Source organism: Prionailurus bengalensis, chromosome D2 (assembly GCF_016509475.1).
Source record: "Prionailurus bengalensis isolate Pbe53 chromosome D2, Fcat_Pben_1.1_paternal_pri, whole genome shotgun sequence".
Lineage (NCBI taxonomy): Eukaryota > Metazoa > Chordata > Mammalia > Carnivora > Felidae > Prionailurus > Prionailurus bengalensis.
This window is the reverse complement of record NC_057351.1, coordinates 86,170,198-86,191,208: the sequence shown is the minus strand read 5'-3', so window position 1 is coordinate 86,191,208 and position 21,011 is coordinate 86,170,198. Positions and strand designations below refer to the sequence as shown.

Below are 21,011 nucleotides of genomic sequence, written 5' to 3'. Positions count from 1 at the left end.
CCGTCTGAACACACAATGCAAATCCAGTTAAACATTTAAAATTTATTAAACTTTTTGGTCAAAATAGTTGAACAAATATATACAATTCTGTTAGAACTGCTTTTTTTTTGCGAAGGACCGTGGCGGACGAACACTTGGAGAACTCTGCTCTGGGTCTCAGGTCTGGAACTTGTGCCACGACGCATGTACAAGTAAGAATTGTTTTAAACTCTCCACTTCTAACTGAATGGGAACTAAAGCGGAGCTGTTACGTTAAATCAGGGTAACGAACAGAACGTTCATTAACAAAACATTCGCTCTCACGCCCTCAACAGCGGCGTGTGCACCCGGCGCCCCGGCGCACAGAGGATGCTGCGGTTTGGGCCCGTGTGTGAAATCCCAGTAAGTTCCAATCCCCCCTCTATAGTTTCTGTCCTGGGAAATCCTGATTTCTGGCGTCAAAGATCCTACTTTCAAAATACAGCCAGGCAGCGGTGGCAGCACGTGGGAATTAAAACTGTTCGTTCTGCTGGCTCGAAACGCACCCTGAGACCCCGCATGCATAGGGTTTCGGCGCCTTCTAAAGGGACCACCCCCGGGACTCGTCACATTCCCCGGCGTGGGCGGGGCGGCTCACTGGACACCGGTGTGGTGGGCACGGCAGCACCGGTCTACCCTCGAATGCTTTCTGAGGGGCTCCCCCAGCCTCCCCTGGCGCGTCACCTGGCCGACCTCTACAGAAACGAAAGAAAACGAACACAAGTTCGGGGCCGGGCAGGTCCGAGTTTGAGGTACTGCACGTGCCACCCCCCTGCCAGTGAAGGACGAGGGTTCGAAACCGTTCCAGAGCGTAATTCCGTTATATGCAATGAAAGCAAATAAAAAGCCGATACTTGTCTTAGACTTAAAAACACTTCTCGGAATGTGTCACTTTTATTCACTGGCCACACCGGAGGGTGTGGCGGCAGACACAGGTGCGTGGGTGAGGAGAGCGGCCGGAGCCTGCTCGCCGAATCCAGCCCGTGGCCGGGCCACCAGGCCTCAGGGGACTGCGGGTGGGGAGCGGTCCCCCAGAGTGAAGGGAGGGGGGCGGGGGAGGGGGGGCTCGTGGAGAGACTTTTCTCCCGGTGTTAACTTTTTGGTCTATAAACTGGAAAGGAAGGCTCAGACTTAAATAAATACATTTATTGTGAGTAATGGCCTTTATCGAGCACGGCCCGCCGATGCGGCGCCGGGCAGGTTTCGGGCGTGAGCGGCGCCCACGGCTTGCCCCGCAGGCGGGCAGCCCCTCCAGCCCGCGAGGGGAGCGGGGCCCACACTGCTCCTCGCGGAGAGGACGACGGCGTCCCTCCTCTGGGGCAATGGCCAGGCTCAGTCCCCGCGCCGGCCTCCCTAGTTGACCTTGTCCTGGAAGATGTACAGGTTGTTGGTAGCGGCCACGGCGATGATGTTCTCCGCTGGGTGCCAGGCCGTGTGCAGAATCTTCTTGTTGAAGTCCAGACTGTCCACACTGATCTCGTCCTTCTTTCTCTTCCCGCCTGTACACACTTTCCGAGGCTTTAAGCTGGCTCGGGGCTTGCTGTTCTCCCTGGAAGCTTCCAGCGTGACATCCCTCCGTGTATTTCGATCGAACATTCGGAAGAAGTTGTTGTAGGAACCGGTCATGATGGCGCTGTGCACAACGAGAGAGAGCAGTGCTGGTCAGGCACGAGGCACGGATACCTTACCACACGTGGGGGCCCAGCGCCCTGGACGCCCGGCGAGGGTCACCTGCCCTCACCCCTCCCCTACCTGACAAGATCGTTTCAGAAGCAAGACGTGAAAATAACGGTTGGCAGAGAAAAACAGTGAAAATCGCCTACTGAACTTCACGTACGTAATCACGTCCGCGACAAGAAATGTTACAGAATAGAAAAGAAACAGCCACACTTGATTACATTGATGTGTTCTGTTTGAAGTGAGCTCCTCACCCGGAGTGGGGTTTGAGTTCACGACTCTCAGATCAAGAGTCTCACGCTCCTCCGACCGAGCCAGCCAACACCCCACGTTACTGCGTTTTTAAGAGAAAAGGAAAAAAAACCCGACACGGCCACCTGTCCCAGCTACGGACAACGGGGTATTTTCAAGTCTCAAACATCTGCACTTTGTCAGTGATACAAAACTGACTTGTGTTCAGTAGACACTAGACCTATCAGTGTCCCTGCACACACACCTCATCAAAGAATACTTTTTAATTCATTTAACGCCAAGAAGCTCGTTCACGCGAAGCGACAGGCGTACAAAGGGGAAGACCTCGGGGTGAATCTCAGATGCTGCGGCTCTGCCCACATTCTTCTCTCTCCGGGATTAATACCTAAGGCCTCCGTGGTCTCTGAAGTCAAAAATGTTCCTGCTATACTGGTAGAAACTGCTGGTCCGTTTTTTAACAAAACTGAGAAAAATGGCTGACAAGCGTGGCCAGGATTTCGCCCGTGGCTTTAGAACGAGCCCTGCTCCAGATGAGGAGGGTGTTCAGACCTCGCCCCGCGGATCCCGCAGACCCGGCCCGGTCCCCGTGGCTCCCCAGTCTCTTCCGAGGACCCCGCGGTCTCCCGGCTCGGACACGGCTAGCGGCTGACCCCGACACAGGCAAATCCCTCAGTGTCTGCCTCACCTCATCTAAAGCCGCACCCGGAAAACAGGACGGCCAGAGAAGGGCTCCTTCCACTACCCGTACTCAGCCTGCGCGGTCTAAGCCCAGGAGCACGCGGCGCTCGGGAGAGGCCCAGCGCCGCTCAGACCAGGGCGCTCCCCAGGTCAGCCTCGTGTCCAAGACCACGTCCAAGGAAGGCTGGGCCGGGAGTGTGCTGACGCAGCCCTTCCGTCCACGCTGCTCAAAGTCAAGCGTGTCTGCCGCGATTCCTTGGAACGGAGACCAGGAAGAGCTCTTCAGGAGGATGCGGTTTTGTCCTCGACACCGATGAGAACTGGCATGCGGCAGAAATGAAAGCAGACCAACTCTGATACAGATTCGGTATTTCTTTAAAATGTCTGACCCACAAGCCTGCAGGGGAGGTGGGTGTGCCCACTACCCAGACCACGTGAGTGACAACCCTCCTGAGCACCTGGACAGATGTCCTCCTGTTCCCCAGGTGGCCGAGTGGACTCAGGGGTAAGTGGCTATGTCCATTTTTGCCAGACAACCTGAGCACAGCCAAGAGGTGTCACGGGACAGCACGGTCTCGGGCAGGGTGTGGGTGCCCCCCCCACGTCACACCATCCCACGGGAGACGCTTCCTGCAAGAAGGTGGGGGAGCGCTGCAAGGGCGGGAGAACAGGGAAACCTTACTGGGAAGCCCCTGAGTATTCCTGGGAACCGGTAATTTGAAGGCAGTTTTCAGTATTCCCGATATACCAAAAGGCATAAAGAAAAACACGACTATCCTCCTACCCATAAGCCACTGCTAACATGGTCAAATCCCACTGTGTACCTCTCTAGACAGACAGATCTCCCACCCGGAGCCCCTGCTGGGAACCATTACAGAAGAGGAGTAGCATTCCTGTAAGTGTTTCCGTTTGGAGTAGTTATGTATTCTTAAAATCAATACCTTCTTGCGTGTTCTGGAGAACACGGAAATCATCAAATCATACGTATTCTTCCACAGTATGCTTTCTTTGCTTACTATCCTTGTGAGATCACCCATGTGATATGTGTAGTTTTAATTCATCGGTTTTCACTCGTTTTTAGTGGCAAACGTCACAGACAGACAACAGTGTTCCTGTCCGCTCACCCGATGGCGAACTCAGGGGCCCCTCAGGGGTTTGCTAGCTCCGGTTTCTCGGCATGTTTCTTGCCTGCACACGCACCAGGTGCCTGACCCATGTGGGCCGCTGCCAGTCTCAAAAGGAGGGCCAGGGTCAAGGCCGTCGGGCTCCGCCCTCAGCCCACCGTTGTAAAGGCTGTGAGAAGGTGTCCTTGTCCCTTTAACGTGCCGACTACTGACACCCAGCGCTCTCGTCTTCTTTCCGTTTCTGTTCGTTCCCGCTTGTGAGCTCTCACTCTCCGATTCTTTCACTGGTTCTGGACACTCCGCTCTTGGCTAGCCATATCTGCTTTCATGGGTTTTCACTGTCGCGTTTTGATACAAAACAAGTTCACAACGTTAAAGTGGGTGAAGTTCCCTAAGTTTTTCTTCACTGTCTGGGGCTGGGGCTTGTACCAGAAGTCCTTCGGTCTCTTCCATGTGGGTGCTGCTCCTTCAGGGCTCTGGCCCCGTCTCTCAGTCACACCCAGCTCGTGTACTAGATGGCTGAGGGACAGCTGTAACCTGTCCCCACAGGCAACCAGCTTACATCAGCAGAGCTCAGAGTCAATATTCCTCAGCTCTGCTCACAGGGCCAGGGCTGGTGGTGGCCGTGCGCCTGCCTGAGCTCTCAGAGCCGCCTTCTGGGGTCACGTCCTTTCCTGGAAGTACACCCCTGAGATCTATCCTGTAAGCTTCTGGTCAGGGTGAACCGTCCCCCATCTGAATGCGCTTTACTGCACACTGTTCTGAGCGACCGATCATTTATCTCGGCGGGCAGTGACTGCGGTCACAAGGAAGGACAACACGCTGCGTCACACCATCCCGTGTACCTGCTGTGCTGAGAAGGCCGCTCCCAGCCTGACTGTCCCTTCTCCAGGTAGCGCGTCTTTTTTCCCCATGGCTGCTTTTAACCTCTCTCTGCCTGCGGTGCCCTGGGATTTCATAGGACACAGACATGGAATTCTGTGCTTCCTGAACCTGTTCCTCAAGTCTACAGGAAGTTCCTGGCCATCATCGCATCGGACATCACTTCTCCATAGTTCTCTACTCCTGGGCACGCCTCTAACACGTGTTTCACCGGGTGCCCCTCCCCCAGCCTCCATGCTCGTGCCCTTCTGCAGATCCTACCCCTGGAGCTCCGCGCTGGGCCCCAGACAACGGCTTCTCCTGTTCTCTAACTGCCTGGGATCTCCTACTGAACCCATGGTCATTTTCAACCACTGAGTAGTTCCTTCCCAGAAGTTCTGTTTGCTCCGTTTATAAATCTCTCGGGTCATTTCTAGTGGTTTTGCTCACGGTTCCCTGCTCAGGTTTTGGTTCCTTCCTTCAGTCTGGAAACATTTTCAGCCCTCTTACCTTATACTCTGCAGCTTATAGTTCCAGTATCTGAATCCGCAGAGGTTCAGTTTTGCTGCTGTTTCGGACTTGTTCACAGTAGCTTTCCTTCACGTACTTGGTAGTTTTTACCTATACATCTGGGGAAATCTCGAGCCCTGGGTGTACCAGGAGAGGCAATCCACCATGGGTGCGGGGTGCCCCTCCGCGTCTTCGTGGCCGTGCCAAGAATGTGATTCTCGAGTGCTCTCTCCCTGGGCCCCGAGTCTGGGCTCCGCAGCGTCCATGGGCAGGCGGGCTCACCATTTTCTGAGAAGCCCAGTCACACTGGATGTGACACCAACCCCGCTGCTTGTGCGGCCCGGCCTGGGCCCCTTGTGTCACTCCTGTGCGGCGCGGGAGCCTTGGAAAACCGGTGCCTGCACGGAGCTCATGCTACCCTGCAAGGCCAGGGGTCTGGAGCCCGGAGTCTGCCCTGGGGGACTCGTGTCTCCAGCAGCATCCACAAAACACCAAGAGGTGGAGGGTCGGCACGTAAATCAGGTAAAAGCCTAGGCCCGAAAAGGTCTGTTCCTCCTGATGCCCAGAGCCCGGCCTGCTACGTAGCACCCAGGCCCGCAGTAGCTTTTCCAGATCAGGCCGCCAGTACACATACTCCACATCCCGTGAGGGGGGACAGGCTGATGGTTACAAATCTCAGGGGACTTTTATGCTCAAAGTCTCAGACAGATGTCCCTTGGGACTCTGAATGTAGATGGATGATGCCTCTTCCAGAACCCTCGAGGGTCTCCCATCACTGTGCAGTGCGTGGGCCCCAGGCTGTAACTGCACCAGACCTCAGCTGTGAAGACCTGGGTCCTGGGACCGGATGCCCGCGGGCCAGCCCGGCACCCAGGGTTCCCTTGACCTTCTACTTCCAACCCCCGCTTCATCCTGGCTGCTGTGCAGTTTCCTTCGGTCACGTGGGACCGGCCCTTCCCAGCACCACAAACGCAACGTGTCGTTTGACGGCAATGACATGATCCTCGGCACTACTGGCGTCGTCCTCTCTGACGAACGGGCACAAGACACATTCCCGAGGCACCAGAACTACCACACTGCAGAGGCCACCAGGCCCTGCCGCCGGAGCGCCGCCAGCAGTGAGCCGGGAGGGCGCTCCCCGCTCCTCTCCCGCAGGAAAGGCCACTGGAATGCGGACGGTCACATGCTGAGGGGGAAACCGCCGCCCCAGTCCCTTCCGTCACAGTCCTCTTGGCAGCAAGACATGACACGTTACTTTAAAAGCATTTAAAAAACAGCCCCAGAGAACCTTAGTACCACAGGTACTGTAAGCACCACAAGCACGGGGAGAACTTGCTCCTGAGCACCTTCTCTCCACGGAAACCGTCTGGTGGGGGCAGCGGGCTGGGGTTGGAGGGGGGAGGCACCTGGGTGGCTCGGTCCATTAAGCATCCGACTCCGGCTTTCGGTTCAGATCACGATCTCAGGGTTTGTGGGATCGAGCCCCACGTCGGGCTCCGTGCCGACAGCGCGGAGGCTGCCTGGGACTCTCTCTCTGCCCCCTCCCCCGTGTGTGCGCATGCTCACGCTCGCTCGCTCGCTCTCAGAACAAAACATTAAGTAAATAAAAACAAACCGTCGGGAGCCTGAGAACCAGCCCTCAAAGCACGGCTCGGCACCCCCGGCGCCGGCGCCCCCCGCCTCCCGTGCGGGCCTGCCCGCGGCCTCACCTGTCCGAGCCGCCCCAGCAGCACTCGAACTTGTCGAAGATGCAGTCGTTCTCGTACAGAGAGCACAGCTTGCTGCGCAGGTACTCGTGCACCTGAACGAAACCACAGGAAGGTTAGACGGCGCCGCGGGCATGCGGGCAGACGCGGCGCCGCCCCGGTGCGGCGGCCTCACCTGGTGGGTCTCGACGGGCCGGCTCTCCATGTTGAGGTCCCACACCTTCACCGACAGGTAGTCTCGGGTCATCATGTACCGGCCGCTGTGACTGAACCTCACGTCGGAGATGGAGGAGATGATTTCGGAGAAGAAGGACCTGCTGCTGGGATCTTCGGGTTCTTCAAAAACTGGAAAACACAACGTGTTCGGCTTCTGTTTAAAAGCCGGAGGACGAACCATGCTCCGGGCTCCGGGCCCTTCCCGGGGACCCCAGAGGGGGGCACAGCCCGCACGCCACTCAAGCTCCTGACCTTTCCAGTCTGTGAGTTTTCTGGCCTTCACCTTCTGTGCTTCAGAGACTTCGAGGAGGTGGCCCGGGGCCAGTCACTGACAGGGGACAGCATCAGAAACCCCCCGATCCCGCCCAGACCCGGGAGCAGCACGCCCACGGCTGAGGCCCAGGGCTGCGGCCTGGGGAATCCGCCCCCGACATGCCGGCGTGGACTGCGGTCAAGAACCGCCATGCTAACCACAGGTCGCGACCACACACACCCGGGTGCCCAAGCAGCCCTGTCCCGTGTCACAGGGAGACAGAGGTGGCGCCGCCTGGGCACCCTGGGTCCAGACTGTAACCTCCGGATGGTCCCACCCGCCAAAGCCCGTGTCAGTCTCTGCTGTCTGGGAGCCAAGTTCCATTAACAAGACCCAATTACTTTCAGAAAGATTCCAGATGCTTCCTCGGCAGACATTCCTTTCTCCTACAGGTTTTGCGGTTTCAGCAGAAACTCAACAGCCCCCTACCTGCGCGGCCACAGCGGCCCCAGAGGCTCCGTGAGCCCCCCAGTCCCCCAGGGTGCCATCACACCCTCGGCTCAGGAAGCTTCGAGTGAGGGTCTCTGCACTTCACTTTAAGCCGCTTTAGCCTTTTGTTTCTTTTTAAACACGGGAACCTGTATGTTTCTTGGCTCTGCACGTGGAATGAATTTTAAGCAAGCTAGCTACTGGCAATGCCGAGTGCTTCCTCAGAGAAACTGCCGACAAGAACTACTCCTGGCATCTTTGCAAAATGGTCTCTTCAAGAATGTCATGGTGAGGGGCGCCTGGCTGGCTCAGTCGGTAACAGTGTGCGACTCTTGATCTTGGGGTTATGAGTTCAAGTCCCACATTAGGTCTAGAGATCACTTAAATAAACTAAAAAAAGAAAAAAAGACCATTAATCTTGAGAGACACAGGTCAACATCATACGAAGCTGACTCTTCACTGCAGGACTCCTATAAAGAGGACAGAATTCTTGAAAACACACTTTAGCCTCAGAAAAAAGAGAATAAGGCAAAAAGGTTCCCGTGAACCAGTCGGCAAGCACATCTGACGTGAGGCGCTGCTGTGTGGCCGTGCTCGGCAGGGGAGCCACCGCAAACAGAACGGTCAATGGACTGACTCCCCCGAAGGAGAGCGCGTCCCAGGACACGGGAATCGAGGCACCCTCGCGGGCTCTGGGGACGCGCCGGCAAAGCTTGCTGTGCAGTCCAGTCCCCACCATGGGACACAAGGGAGGACACACACATGCTTCTGCTCTTCTATAAAGCCGGGCCTACTCTTTATGGCTAAAACTGAAAACAAGATAAAACTCTCCTCACCTAGAAGAAACTTCAAGGCTCAGCGGATTAAAGTGCTAGAGCGTCACCTGAGGGAAGTGCCTTCCAGGGCAGCAAAGCTCACTTGTGAACAGAGCCCATCGCGACAGCCGAGAACGACCACGAGCGAAATGTGCTCTAGCAGCTGCACGAGGTCCTAGCGCACGGAGGTGGAGGCAACACACGGTTCTCGGCCGGCCCCGGCCCGGGAGCCCTCAGACGTAGCCCTGAGACTGTGACGGGAGTACCACTACAGGCCGCCCCTCCGAGGCACATCTAACGGAAAGTCTACGGGACCCTGCCCTCAGCGTCCACGTGGCGCCAGCAACGGCCCACGCGAGAGCCCCCCGGGACTGGTGATCGACAGCAGGTCCTAAGCCTGCGCGGGTGGGAGCGGAACGGAAGGAACCCTAAGTCTCTGGAGACGGTCTTGCGCCTGGAGAACAGGCGGATTTAGACGAGGCAAGCTGAGCCCTCCAGGCACTTACACTTAGAGTGTCTGTCGCACAGGGCTGAGGAGCGCATGTCGCACAGCCTGATGGTCCCTTTGCTGCTGCTGTAGACGAACACGTTGCACTGGTGCGGGTGGAACTCGGCCGCGGTGATCACCTCTGTCAGCTCCTCCATGTTTACGGGCTTGATGTCCACGATGTCTGGAGGCACACGGTTAAGGCAGGTGCTCGGCAGCTTCGACCACGTCCATGCGAACGGCAGGCGGGAAAAACCCACCGTGAGCGTTAAGAGTGGCCAGGTAAAGGAGGTGACCACACAGACGGCGTGCCGGGGAACACGCCGGGAAGAGGGCCTGTGTCACCTAAGCGCCGCTCAGACCACAGGGCCGCGGCTCAGCAGGCCCGGACCACTGCTGCCACTAACGTTCCACAAGACGTTCAGGGCAAGATCATAGGTGCTTGATGGTGTGAGACCCATGCGAAAATCCCATACTTCTATCCATACGTCACACACACACACACACACACGAGACCTGCCAAATTCCAAGATTCTGCTTTTCTAGGAATCTTTTCATCTGCCATCAAGAGCTCGTTCTAAGTAGTTAGAACAGCATAGCTCGCCAAATACGGAAATCACTTAACTGAAAAACACAAGAGGAGAGTGGAATCTGGCTCCGGGCCGGGATGGAACGACGGGGGCCAGATGAACCCTTCCACTGACAACTAGGTGACACCACAGCGTGTCACTGGACAGCACCCAGTGTGGGCAGCGATCCTGGAGGGACTACAGCCCTGCAGCCGACCCTGTGCACTGCTACGTAGGGTGGAGACCTGGGCCACGCCCAGGGGCTGCTGGGAGTCCAGGGAAGCTCACAGGGCACCCCGGCGCCAAGCGCCAGGGCGGAGTTCCCGGTTAAGTTCAAGGAGCTGGAGTCCGTGCCAGCCCGTGAGGAAACCGCCCAGGCAGGTGGGGAGGCACCCGAACAGAGCGAGCCGCGCTCCCCTCACGCACAGGGCGTGATCTGCAACGTTGACCAGGGTGAGAGGAGGGCCGGCCGTCGGCGAGCGGACGGGCGCAGAGGTCCAAGGGCACAGGGCGGGGGCTGAGTGTCCGGAAAGAGCACAATTCGCTGCCGGAGGTCTCGTGTGAATGAATCAAAGGTATTTTTAAAGTAATCGTGTTAGGAAAAATAAGATAGTGTTAACAGATGCAAAAAAGTATGTCAAAGCGTATGTGTCTCAAAATCTAGGTCACAAGGAAGGGCGTTCGGAACACAATGGGGAGACAAAATTTTATAAAGGCGACGAAAACTGTGAGTGCGTACACAAATCGTTTATGAATTGAGAGCGCTCGCCAATCATGAAGGAAAAACAGGAGCTTCCGACAGGAGAAAAATGACAAGGGACACCAAAAAAACTTCACACTAATGGACGGCAAATCAACAGCAAATACTTTAACTCACCTATAATCGAGGAAATTAAAAATGGTCTGTTTGGTTTCACTAACGTGAAAAGTTATTTTTCAGAAGATCCAATGCTCTGCTGAAAACAAGCACGCCGAGGGGGCGGGGGCGCCCGTCCCAAAGCCCGCACGGAAGTGGTACCACACACGGCCTGCGCCCCGGCGCCAGTCCTCGGGCTCGAGGGGCACACAGAGCACGGCGCGGAGCCGCAAACCCTCAAGAGCTCCAAACCCTGCAGTTACACACCTGGAGTCTCACGGATACGAAAAAGGCGGTCAGGACGCGGTGGAAAAAACGAGGCCGACGGCAGAGGCTCACTGTCGTGCACCAGGCCCCGTGCACGCGGCTCCGTGCCCACTGGCTTTGGGGTTTTGCAAAGCCCCAGGCGGCCCCCCAGGAGTGCAGGTTTCCGGAGGAGGAGAAAGGCCTGGACGGCCTGAGGGACTCGATGCTAATTAAGGTCCCAGAGCTGAACTCGGCCGCTGACATTCCCGAGCGCTTGGAACGTCACGTCACTACCACCAAGCAGAGGATGAGCCCAGCGCTTCCGAACACACGCGTCCGTGCGCTGCCGGGAAAAGGCTGCAGGCGTGCACACCGCCACCTACCATGGCTGTCTGGAACGACGGAGGGGGAAGAACTTCTCCGCTTACTGGAAGTTTGTTCCAAACAGTCATGTACTAATGGGAGAAACACTGATTTAAAAGAGAACAATTTAGGGAGAATAAAGAGAAGGCAGGGACCACAGGCATGAGCCTCCTAAGCTGGGACGTTTTGCAAGGTTGCAGAGGAAGAGACACAGAAAGTGCGGCGGCCACAGCGGCCCCTCGCTCAGGCCTCCTCCCGCGGCCAGACCCGCACGCTCTTCGGGAAACGAGTTACCACGGTCAGGAAATAACCGAATCAAGTAAAAGGACAACAGATAATAAAAATCACGGTGACATGCTCGAATCTGAAAGGTATATACGCTTGATTTCGTGGACTGTCCTGAGTGGAGGCGTCACACGCAGCCCAGGCGACCCTGCGGACGCCCGTCCCGCTCCGGCCGGCCCGACATCGCTCCAGAACATGGGAAATCCTGACTGAAGCCCCCTGACGTGCACATGTGACAGGACTCTCATTTCTGGAGAAATCAAGAACTTGCCTAACCAATAATTGGCAGACTTTCACCTTCGTAACAGTGCCACTGCACCACTCTTTTGAATACTCCTTAAACAAATCTTTTAAGACACAATTCTTACGTGTCACTTCTTGGGTTGGATGATTAAACATCACTCGAACCACAGCCAGTGTTTTCCAGTCTGTCATCTACTAGCAGATTTGGGGGCGGGGGGGGGGGGCGGGCAGGCAACAACGGAGCCGCCAACAGACGCTATTTGAAACAGCCTCTCATTAACCCGGGGGCAACAGACTTGGTCATTCTCATTACATAGAGAACCCTCCCCAGAGGCAGAAAGTAGTTTCCATTTTTAGGGATGCTCCGAATCCCAGGGAACCTCCACCACGGGCTACCGGGCAGCGAGCGCGTAGTAGAGGAGACTCAGACGCAGGAAGAGACGCGCACGGAGAGCCACGTCTCTGAAGGACAAACGTGGAAAAATGCCGAGACCGCCATCTGACGAAGGATACTGAAGCTCCTATCTGTGATTTCTAAATGCCATAGGTTAATTCTCAGGTCATCTGCAGAAAGATACGTTTCATGATCACTATTTACTGAAATGGAATTTATATGGTATGTATGAGCATTGGCAAAAATTCGTCGTGGACTTGCTTCTACCATAAGATCCATGGGCTTCAATATTGGAACCTAAAAACGGAAGGAGACAGGAATTCAAAACAAAGATCACCGCAGCATAAAATTACAACACTTCAAGACAGCAGAAAACAAAAAGGAACAAATCCGAGTTCACAGTGAGCTAACGGTTTCGTACAGACAATACCCCAAATAAGCAATTACCAGAGCTATGAAAACAGGCTACAAATGGGGTCCTGTCCCTCCCTGCGGCCACCGCCAGGGCCGGTCACGTTCGTCGAAGGGCACACTGAACTGGCACCTGACAAAGTGCTTCCAGCGCACCGATGCCTAATGCTTGGCTTCTCCTTCCCGTGTGTCCCCGCAGCCACAAGGACAGCAAAGTCTCCATGGGAGACTCCGTCAAGAACCCCCATCCCTTTCTCTCCCTTGCAGCCACTGCCTTTAAAAGGGACACTACACAGCTGGTCTGCTCGGTGCAGATGCCACGCACCTCGGAGGGGGTGCGGGGACAGGAGAGCGCACGGGGGCCCCCCAGGGAGCTGAGGTACCACGCCTGATCTGCTGCTGGCTCCGCGGGCAAGTCAGCCTGGAAATACCCATGGAGCCGTTCACTTATACGGCAGAGGCAGTTTTTGGTACACAGATTATGCTTCAACAAGAAACTTTTAAAAAGGGGGCACAAAAACCCCATCTCTGTGCTGTGCGCTGTGGTCAGGGGACAGGACACCTATGCCACCATGGAGACGTGGAGTCAGCCAGGCAAAGCGGGAGGGACGGGGCCGGCCCAAACACACACATGCCCACACGAGCGGCAGGGGCGCCATCGTGCGTCATCGTGTCCACGCGTGAGAAAAAGAACAAAGTCCCAACATCACTGACATCCAATGGAAAAGAAGGCAGAAGCTTTAAAATCACAATAAAAAATGAACAGTAGTAACTCGTTATTTTTCTGATTAAAAGCCAAAGGGAGCACCTCTCGTTTCGTCTTCTCTGACCAAAAGTCTGCAAACTGCCTGGAGAAACATTCATCAACACTGCTTCCTGCACCTCAGTCAGACAGGTGCCGACCACACGCTGGCCTCTCTGCCCTGCGGGGCACAGGGAGGGTGGCCACAGCCCTCAACCAGTCTTTTAACTGATCAAGACACGTGGCAACTTTAATGCCAGGCCTGAAAGCCTCTTCCTCCTAATTAAATTCCTTTTTTGGCGCTAAAATAATTTAAGAGGAAAACAAAATTTAAATAGAGCAGTATTTGGGGTGCCTGGGTGGCTCAGTCAGTTAAGCATCCAACTTCAGCTCAGGTCATGATCTCACAGCCCATGAGTTCGAGCCCCGCGTCGGGCTCTGTGATGACAGCTCAGAGCCTGGAGCCTGCTTTCAATTCTGTGTACTCCCCCCTTCCCCCACTCATGCTCTATCAAAAATGAATAAACGTTAAAAAAAAAAAAAAAGCAGTATTTGACTCCCACTCAGCTAAGTTTAGACAAATACTCTATTTTTAGCTATTAGAGAGGCAGTTAAGAAATCAAATATGGGCTTAAACTCACAAAGACCAGTCTATTTACAGCCTGTGATGTCTTAAACCCCACTGGGATTAACAAAAGCAGTTTCTGAGGAAATCGCACTCTGGCCACCAATTAGACCAATTTTATTTGGGCTGAACACATAAAAGAGCCTCTGAATAAAACCAGCACTGGTTTTTATTTACCCAAATAAGACCTATGGTTTTTACGGTAGAGGCACGTGAGCGTGCGGTGCGCTCAGGGGGAAGCAGGTTTCCAGCAGCGGGGAGAGTGTGCCAGCCGGCGGGCGGGCGGGAGGCCGTGAGGGCGGCCGGGGACCGACAGGAGGCCAGAGCAGGGCGCCCAATGCCTTCTCCAGCCCATCCCACTTAGAGGCGCTTCAGGTGTTGGCAGCTGACACCAGTGCCACCGTCACTCCGAGTGGTTTCTCGCTGCCACGTGGATGTGAAAGCGGTAACCGGGGCAGCAGAAATCACCAATGTTCAGATCGACACATCTTGGTTCAAATCAGTTTTATAAACTCCACCCGAGTATATTACGTCACTTCTCGGAATCAGCCCCTGGACACACGGCAACACTTGGGACCCGAGAGCCTTGGAAGAAGCTGACCCAGCCCGCTCTCCTCCTGGGCAATGCTACTCAGCCGCACGCTGCTGTTTCCTGAACCATGGGGAGCGCCGCCTCCGCTGCCGGGCTGTGGCTCTGACCCGTGTGCCCGCCATCCCAGCATGCTGTGCGCGCCCAGCGTCACTGCGGTGGGGTGTGGTGCGGGGAAGGGTCTCTGCGGGACGGTGTCCTTCCCTGTCACACCTTCCTACTAACCTGGAACGTATGCACTAACTAGGTCTTCACTTGGTGAACAGTATTCAGCAAAGTTTTTAAACCTCATTAGAAAAGAAACCAGCCAGCCGACAATTTTCCCGTGTACCAGGCAGCGGTTTTAGGACAGGCCTCCGAACTAACGCCCCACTGCCTTCGCCACATCCCATCTCGCTGTACGCGCCGGCCAGGGCGCGCACCGGGGGGCCAATTACAAGACCCTGAGAGCCTGTTCAGTTAGTTTTACTCAACGTCATAGACGTTAAAAAGTAAAAAAAAAAAATCTAGGTACCAGAAGTGACGGTCACTTCATACTGGGCTCAGGGTCAGCAAAAAAGGGAGGGAAGGATTTTTTTTAATTTCACAGTTAGAAAAAGAAGTGATGATTCGGAAACCTGAGAACATGCCCCAGCTAACCCAGGGAACTCCGTGAAAGCCAGCGTCTGCGGCCCACGCGGCTCCACCCAGGGCAACGTTCCGAATCCCACGTGGACGTCACCACGACCCACGCGCCACTCAGGACCTTTGCAGTGAAGGGGGTCGACACGCTTAGAGAGATTTGTTGTGGAGTTAGATCTGAGTCTCTTTAGTGTCATCGTGCTTTCTGAAGACGCCGTGTGACTTCCTGCTTACGTGACGCACAAGGAAACCCGACCGTAACACATACAAATGGCGGCGACTGTGATCGCAGATAGCCTCCACGGGCCGGAAAAGGCGGACCCCACAGGGGCCCCACTCAGCGCTCTCCTCTATGCAGATGCACGCACTGTCCCCGATTAACTAGCAAGAGAACCGAGTAGTGTGAGGAGACGCAGCGCATACCCTCAGCGCCGTAATTCGGAATGGGTCTCGAAGCCGTCCGTCTTCATCTTTCAAGTTGTAACCTTCTGCTCTTTTGTCCCGCTCGCTTATTTTCCATAATTTAATAGTTTTATCTGAAAATAAAAATCTTAGCCTCCGTATTAAAAGAAAAACCTTAGCACGCACCACTGTTAGTCGAGTATTACATCAGAAAACTGTGTGGTTCTATGTGGATTTCTAAGCTACGAGCCTCTGAACCTTAGCTTCCGGTTACGGATAAACCTGGACATTCTGTTGGCACAGTAAGTAAAGAAGGGGGGTGTGTGCCGCAGGGCAGCGCCATATGGGGAGCGTGTGCGTGCTCACCTCTGTGTTCTTTAAGTCCTCAGCCTACCACCTGCTGCCTAGCTAATAATTGACCCTCTCCCCAAAGTTTAAACAGAAACATTTTCTAGAATGGGTTAAAGTAAAAAAGGAACCTATACCCAGAAAATTAAAAATAAAATCCTACATCAAATAACCAGTTACAAAAACAAAAAAGCTCTTACCATTTGTAGAGAGTAGAAAATGAGCAGCATTCTGTTGTGGTAACCACCTAATTTTATTGATTTTTTCCTCAATTTCTAGACTTTTCAAATAGTCAAACTCTGGTTCATGACTTTGAAAGGTACTGTAAACATTATATTCTCCCCTAGAGTGAGGGCGGCTTTTATTCTGCAAGGAAACAGGAGGCTGTTTTAATGAACAAAGCACAGTGCAAAGAAAAACTCCGTACTACCAATATGACTATAAAATGACCACACACATTTTTAAAAAGTTAAACAAAATCCCAGGTCAAAAATTATTAAACAGATGACACTCCAAATTAATTTACGTGGAAAAAACAAGTAACAGAGATTTCCCAGACCTTCCGTCTCTGTCCTAGGCACGCGCTCCAGGTGCACGTGAGCCAGGGTTCCGCAAACGTGAGCAGGCCCTGCCGTGCGTGCACTTCTGGAGAGAGGCCGAGGGCCCACAGCAGGTGAGTGCACCCCCTGGGCCCTGGGGCAGCCGGCCCAGACCGCACTCGTGCCCACCGGGAAGAGGGCCATCGAATGGCACTTATGCGGTGACCACCACCGGTAGAGGATAGCTGTTATGTGGATTTTTAACACACATAAAACAATTCTACATGTTGCAGTAGAAGTATAAACACACGCTCGGAAAAATACAGGCCGTCTTCAAAGTCATAACCAACTCTGGGAAGGCCGAGGGAGAGTAAGGTAAGACTTGGGGATGAAGCTGGAAGACGGCACGGGGAGGGTACACGGGAGCCTCACCCACCTGCCAAGGGCTTGGTTTTCTTTTACGAAAGAGTAGAACCTGGGGGGTGGGTTCATAATATACTTATATTAATACCTAAAATCTTCTGTATGTCTCAAATGACATTTTCTATAAAACAGTAAGAATACGTAATTAATATAATTGTTTTAATTTTTTTTAATTTTAAAATTTTGTTTAATTCTTGCTATTTAATCAGCATCTTTAGTCTTACATTTTTTAACACTTTAGGAAGCGTGTCAGAGAAACTGAATGAAACAGAGGGAGCTTTATGTCTAGATTTCTTTTTTTTTTTTTTTTAATTTTTTTTTTTTCAACATTTATTTATTTTTGGGACAGAGAGAGACAGAGCATGAACGGGGGAGGGGCAGAGAGAGAGGGAGACACAGAATCGGAAGCAGGCTCCAGGCTCTGAGCCATCAGCCCAGAGCCTGACGCGGGGCTCGAACTCACGGACCGCGAGATCGTGACCTGGCTGAAGTCGGACGCTTAACCGACTGCGCCACCCAGGCGCCCCTGTCTAGATTTCTTTATATCTGAGCTAAGATCAAGCATTATGAGGAAACACCCCCAAAGCTGTCTTGATCTCTCCACTGCTGCACACTCCCAGAAGCCACACACGGACCCTGGGATCTAGCACGTGGCCTCCACGCGTGCGCTGTGCTCGGTGGGCTAACGTCCACGAGAAAAGCAGCATTTGCCAGCAGATGCTTCTAACTTGCTGACGAGAAAAATGAAATGGGACGATTTAGGAAAGAAAAATCTGTAGAGTCCTCAGTCCCAGGGCTCAGGACCATAATCCACTTCGAGAAACAGCAGAATCTGAACCAATCTATGAGGTGCCCGCACCCAAGCGCTGCTCTCCTTCCCGGGCCACCGTGTGCAAGAACCAGAATGGATGCTCCTGACACTGCTGGGCCGTCTTCCTGCTGTAACTGCCCGACCAGACCCCCCCCCCCCCCGCCCGCCCCCGCAATAGGCTGAGACCCCGAGGGGCAGTGAGCGGTCTCCACGCCCCGTCCTGTCCTAGGAGAGGCAGAACAGAGGAGACAGCGAGGGCCTGGAGGAGGGGGCAGAGCCGGAGCCCAGGCCGACGGCCCGAGCTGCTGGGAGCTGTGATCCGCAGGCGGCAGGAGGCCTATCTTGTTGGCAGACGTGCCGAGCGCCGGCGTCAGCGGACTCGACGCAAACACAGCAGTTCGCGCGGTCAGGTGCAAAGCTGTGCTCTGAGGACGAGGGCTGCACAGCCACGTCCCCAAGCTCTGCTCCCTGGAGACTGCCACACCGGGCTTCCCGAAACAGGGCTCTGCTGCTGAGAGGGGAAAAAGCTCCAAGATCAATACTTCGAACCGTGCTCCCTACCCCCGGATATCTGGAGGGCTCCCTATCTCCCCGATCGCTCAGCCTGACACTCATGCCGCACCCCCCCCCACCCCCCCCCCCGCCATCGGGCAGGGCCCTGCTGTGTCCCCGCAGCCCCCGGGCTCCGCGGCTCTGCAGAAACGGCTGGGCCGTTTAACGGACAGCGCTGGAAAAATCCAAGTCTACAGTGAGGGTTACATACAGCAACCACTAAAATATTTTAAAAGCAGATGGAACATGAAAGCTCTTTTTATGCTAACCAAAGTATCGAGAAAAGGATGGGGAAACACATCGCCCAGGGATTAGTGAGTTGCAGGTGGTTGGGTTTATCAAACTTAAACAACTCTGACCACCTGTTTGCTGTATAAATCTGCTGCTGCACTTTATTAATAATGATTTAATCCATCTTAACTAAACACTTTATACTACAGGTTCTCAAAAGCGTTAACATATTTTGTAACAAGATGCTTGAGTTTTACCACAATCTATTTCACAGTTGAAGTAGACAGTTTTTAGATTTCAATGATGACCCACAAAAATGAGGAAAGTTTTCTATAAGGATATCATTAAAATGGCAAACCTTAAGGAGCTGAGGTCAATTCTTACATTTAGGACAGCTATGGCTCAGCAATCCACTAAAAATAATCCTTCTGCTAAAAGTAATAAACACCACCAACTACTTTTACTTCTGCCGAAAAGGATCAGGTACACAGTTCTACTTAAGGAGTGCCATGTCCTAATCTACCTCTGGGGAAAGAATGCAAGACTATGAACTTGCCGAATCATCTGTGAAGATTTTCAAAGACTAATGACAGTAAATATTATTCACAAGAATTCTCACCATTCCAAATCAGAAAAAATAAGATTAAAAAAAATTTTTTAATTGGGACACATGGGGTGGCTCAGTCGGGTAAGCGTCCAACTTTGGCTCAGGTCATGATCTCACGGTTCATGAGTTTGAGCCCCACGTGGGGCTCTGTGCAGACAGTTTAGAGCCTGGAGCCTGATTCTGATTCTGTGTCTCCCTTTCTCTCTGCCCCTCCCCCACTCACACTCGCTCTCAAAAATAAACATTAAAAAAATATTTTTTAGGGGCACCTGGCTCAGTTGGGTAAGTGTCTGACATCTGCTCAGGTCATGATCTCACGGTCTGTGAGTTCGATCCCCACGTCGGGCTCTGTGCTGACAGCTCGGAGCCTGGAGCTTGCTTCGGATTCTGTGTCCCCACCCCCACCCCTGCTCTTCCCCTGCTCACGCTCTGTCTCTCTCTCAACAATAAATAAACATTTAAAAAATATGACAAAAAATTTTGTAATCTATACAGACATAGCAAAATTAGAGCTGCAACATGTATATTCCAATGAGATGCGGGCACACCTCGCCTCACTTATAGAAGCCATCCTCCACTGACTGGGGCACCCAGGGCTCCCTCTCCTACAGATGCCCCTACGTGCCTCCTCTCTGGTGGCAGGGCCAGCATTCACTGCCTCACAGATCTGCTAGATTCCAGGGCCCACTAGCTGCCACACCAGTTTTGCCACAAAAACGTAGACACCAGAATCTGCAGATGAGAAAGTAACCGCACACTGACCTGCCTGGACACAGACGAGGGCCTGTGTGTGACTCTGTCAAGAGAAAAGACAGATGGCTTTCCACAAACCCAAGCCTGGCTTCCCGGTGGTTCTGCCCCGGACCGTGTGCACAGCAGACGAGCAGGGCACCAGGCCATCTTGCTTCCTTCATCAGAACTCATCATGAGCTCTGACGAGGCTCCGCAGAAATAAAAGGGGGGGGGGGCTGCAAGGCCTGGTTCTGCCTCCCATTCTCCTCTTACTCATAACTGAAAAACATGGGTTTCTCTGCCCTTTCCCCCCGCAAAGCGGGAGTGACCGAAAAGGCAGTGCTCGTGATTGAGATTCACCTGTGGGGTCCTTCAGGCCCCAGTGACGACTCCTTCCTCCCAGCACTGATGGTGGGGCCTCGGGGGGTGCAAGACTGCTGCTCACCTCTGAGGAGGGACACAGAATTCACGGCCCCCCAACACACACAGAACCTTCCCCGCGGCTAGTGCCGCAGGAGCCGTTCAGAGCATACTTACTGCTGGACAGCACGGCTGGGAGCCGCCACCTCCACTGGCTCGTGAAGTGGTTTTCACCGACAGTCACTTGAATTAATTACAGGATAAAAGCAAACGAATGCAGAACCCCACCACCCAATCCTTCATCTGGTCCTCACGACAGCCTGTGGGTAGGGTGAGGACTCTCCTCCCCGAACGTAAGGGCACAAGGGACTAATTCGGAGCTCAGAGGGTGGACGTCAGTGAGCTGAAACACAGATCTTGCTCAGCCCTGAGATAAGAAGATTCTATATGGTTAATGTGATGTAACCGAATCCAAGTGAACTTAGAGACTGAGAACGTGCTGTGCTGCTTTCCTTCCCAGTGACGTGAGAAAGGCTGCAATTCATTTGGTTTGTGTACAGTGAATTACTGACCTCTTGTTCCCGCTGAAAAATAACGACTCTGCCGCCCTTGTCTCCCGTTGCAAGCAGATCTCCAGAGTAATTAAATTCAACAGTTGAGATGATGTCAGCTGTCAATAAAATACAGAAGCAATTTATCAGATTATGATTTTGAAAGGAGGCATAATCAATACCAAAAATCAGTAAAGGTTCAAAAGAAAAATAAAAACATATACAACTTTCTCCCTATTGGATAAAGCAAAATTTTCATGGGAAACTTGTAATTACCAAGCACCCAATTCTGATTCTGGTGCCCAGAGCCCAAGAACACATATGGGCTTATGGGTTTTGCTCAACGGATTGAACACCTGGTCCCTAGGGCACCAGGATTTATCTAGACTGTGATGTCTTGAGAGAAGGATATAGAGTAAAAATTT

General features: G+C 53.6%; 1 protein-coding gene across 1 annotated transcript in view; it reads right to left on the bottom strand.

Moving 5' to 3' along the window:
* Positions 1-22: 22 nt before the first annotated feature.
* The window catches only part of PPP2R2D (protein phosphatase 2 regulatory subunit Bdelta), a 52,733-nt gene continuing 31,744 nt past the window's right edge, over positions 23-21,011 (bottom strand). Inside the window, exons 3-10 of the mRNA XM_043597900.1 lie at positions 20,608-20,705; positions 15,981-16,146; positions 15,454-15,566; positions 12,162-12,339; positions 9,106-9,270; positions 7,002-7,171; positions 6,830-6,921; positions 23-1,651 (exon numbers count right to left, since the gene is read on the bottom strand). Coding sequence (XP_043453835.1) covers positions 1,372-1,651; positions 6,830-6,921; positions 7,002-7,171; positions 9,106-9,270; positions 12,162-12,339; positions 15,454-15,566; positions 15,981-16,146; positions 20,608-20,705 — 1,262 coding nt within the window. The 3' untranslated portion in view covers positions 23-1,371. The remainder of the gene's footprint in view (positions 1,652-6,829; positions 6,922-7,001; positions 7,172-9,105; positions 9,271-12,161; positions 12,340-15,453; positions 15,567-15,980; positions 16,147-20,607; positions 20,706-21,011) is intronic.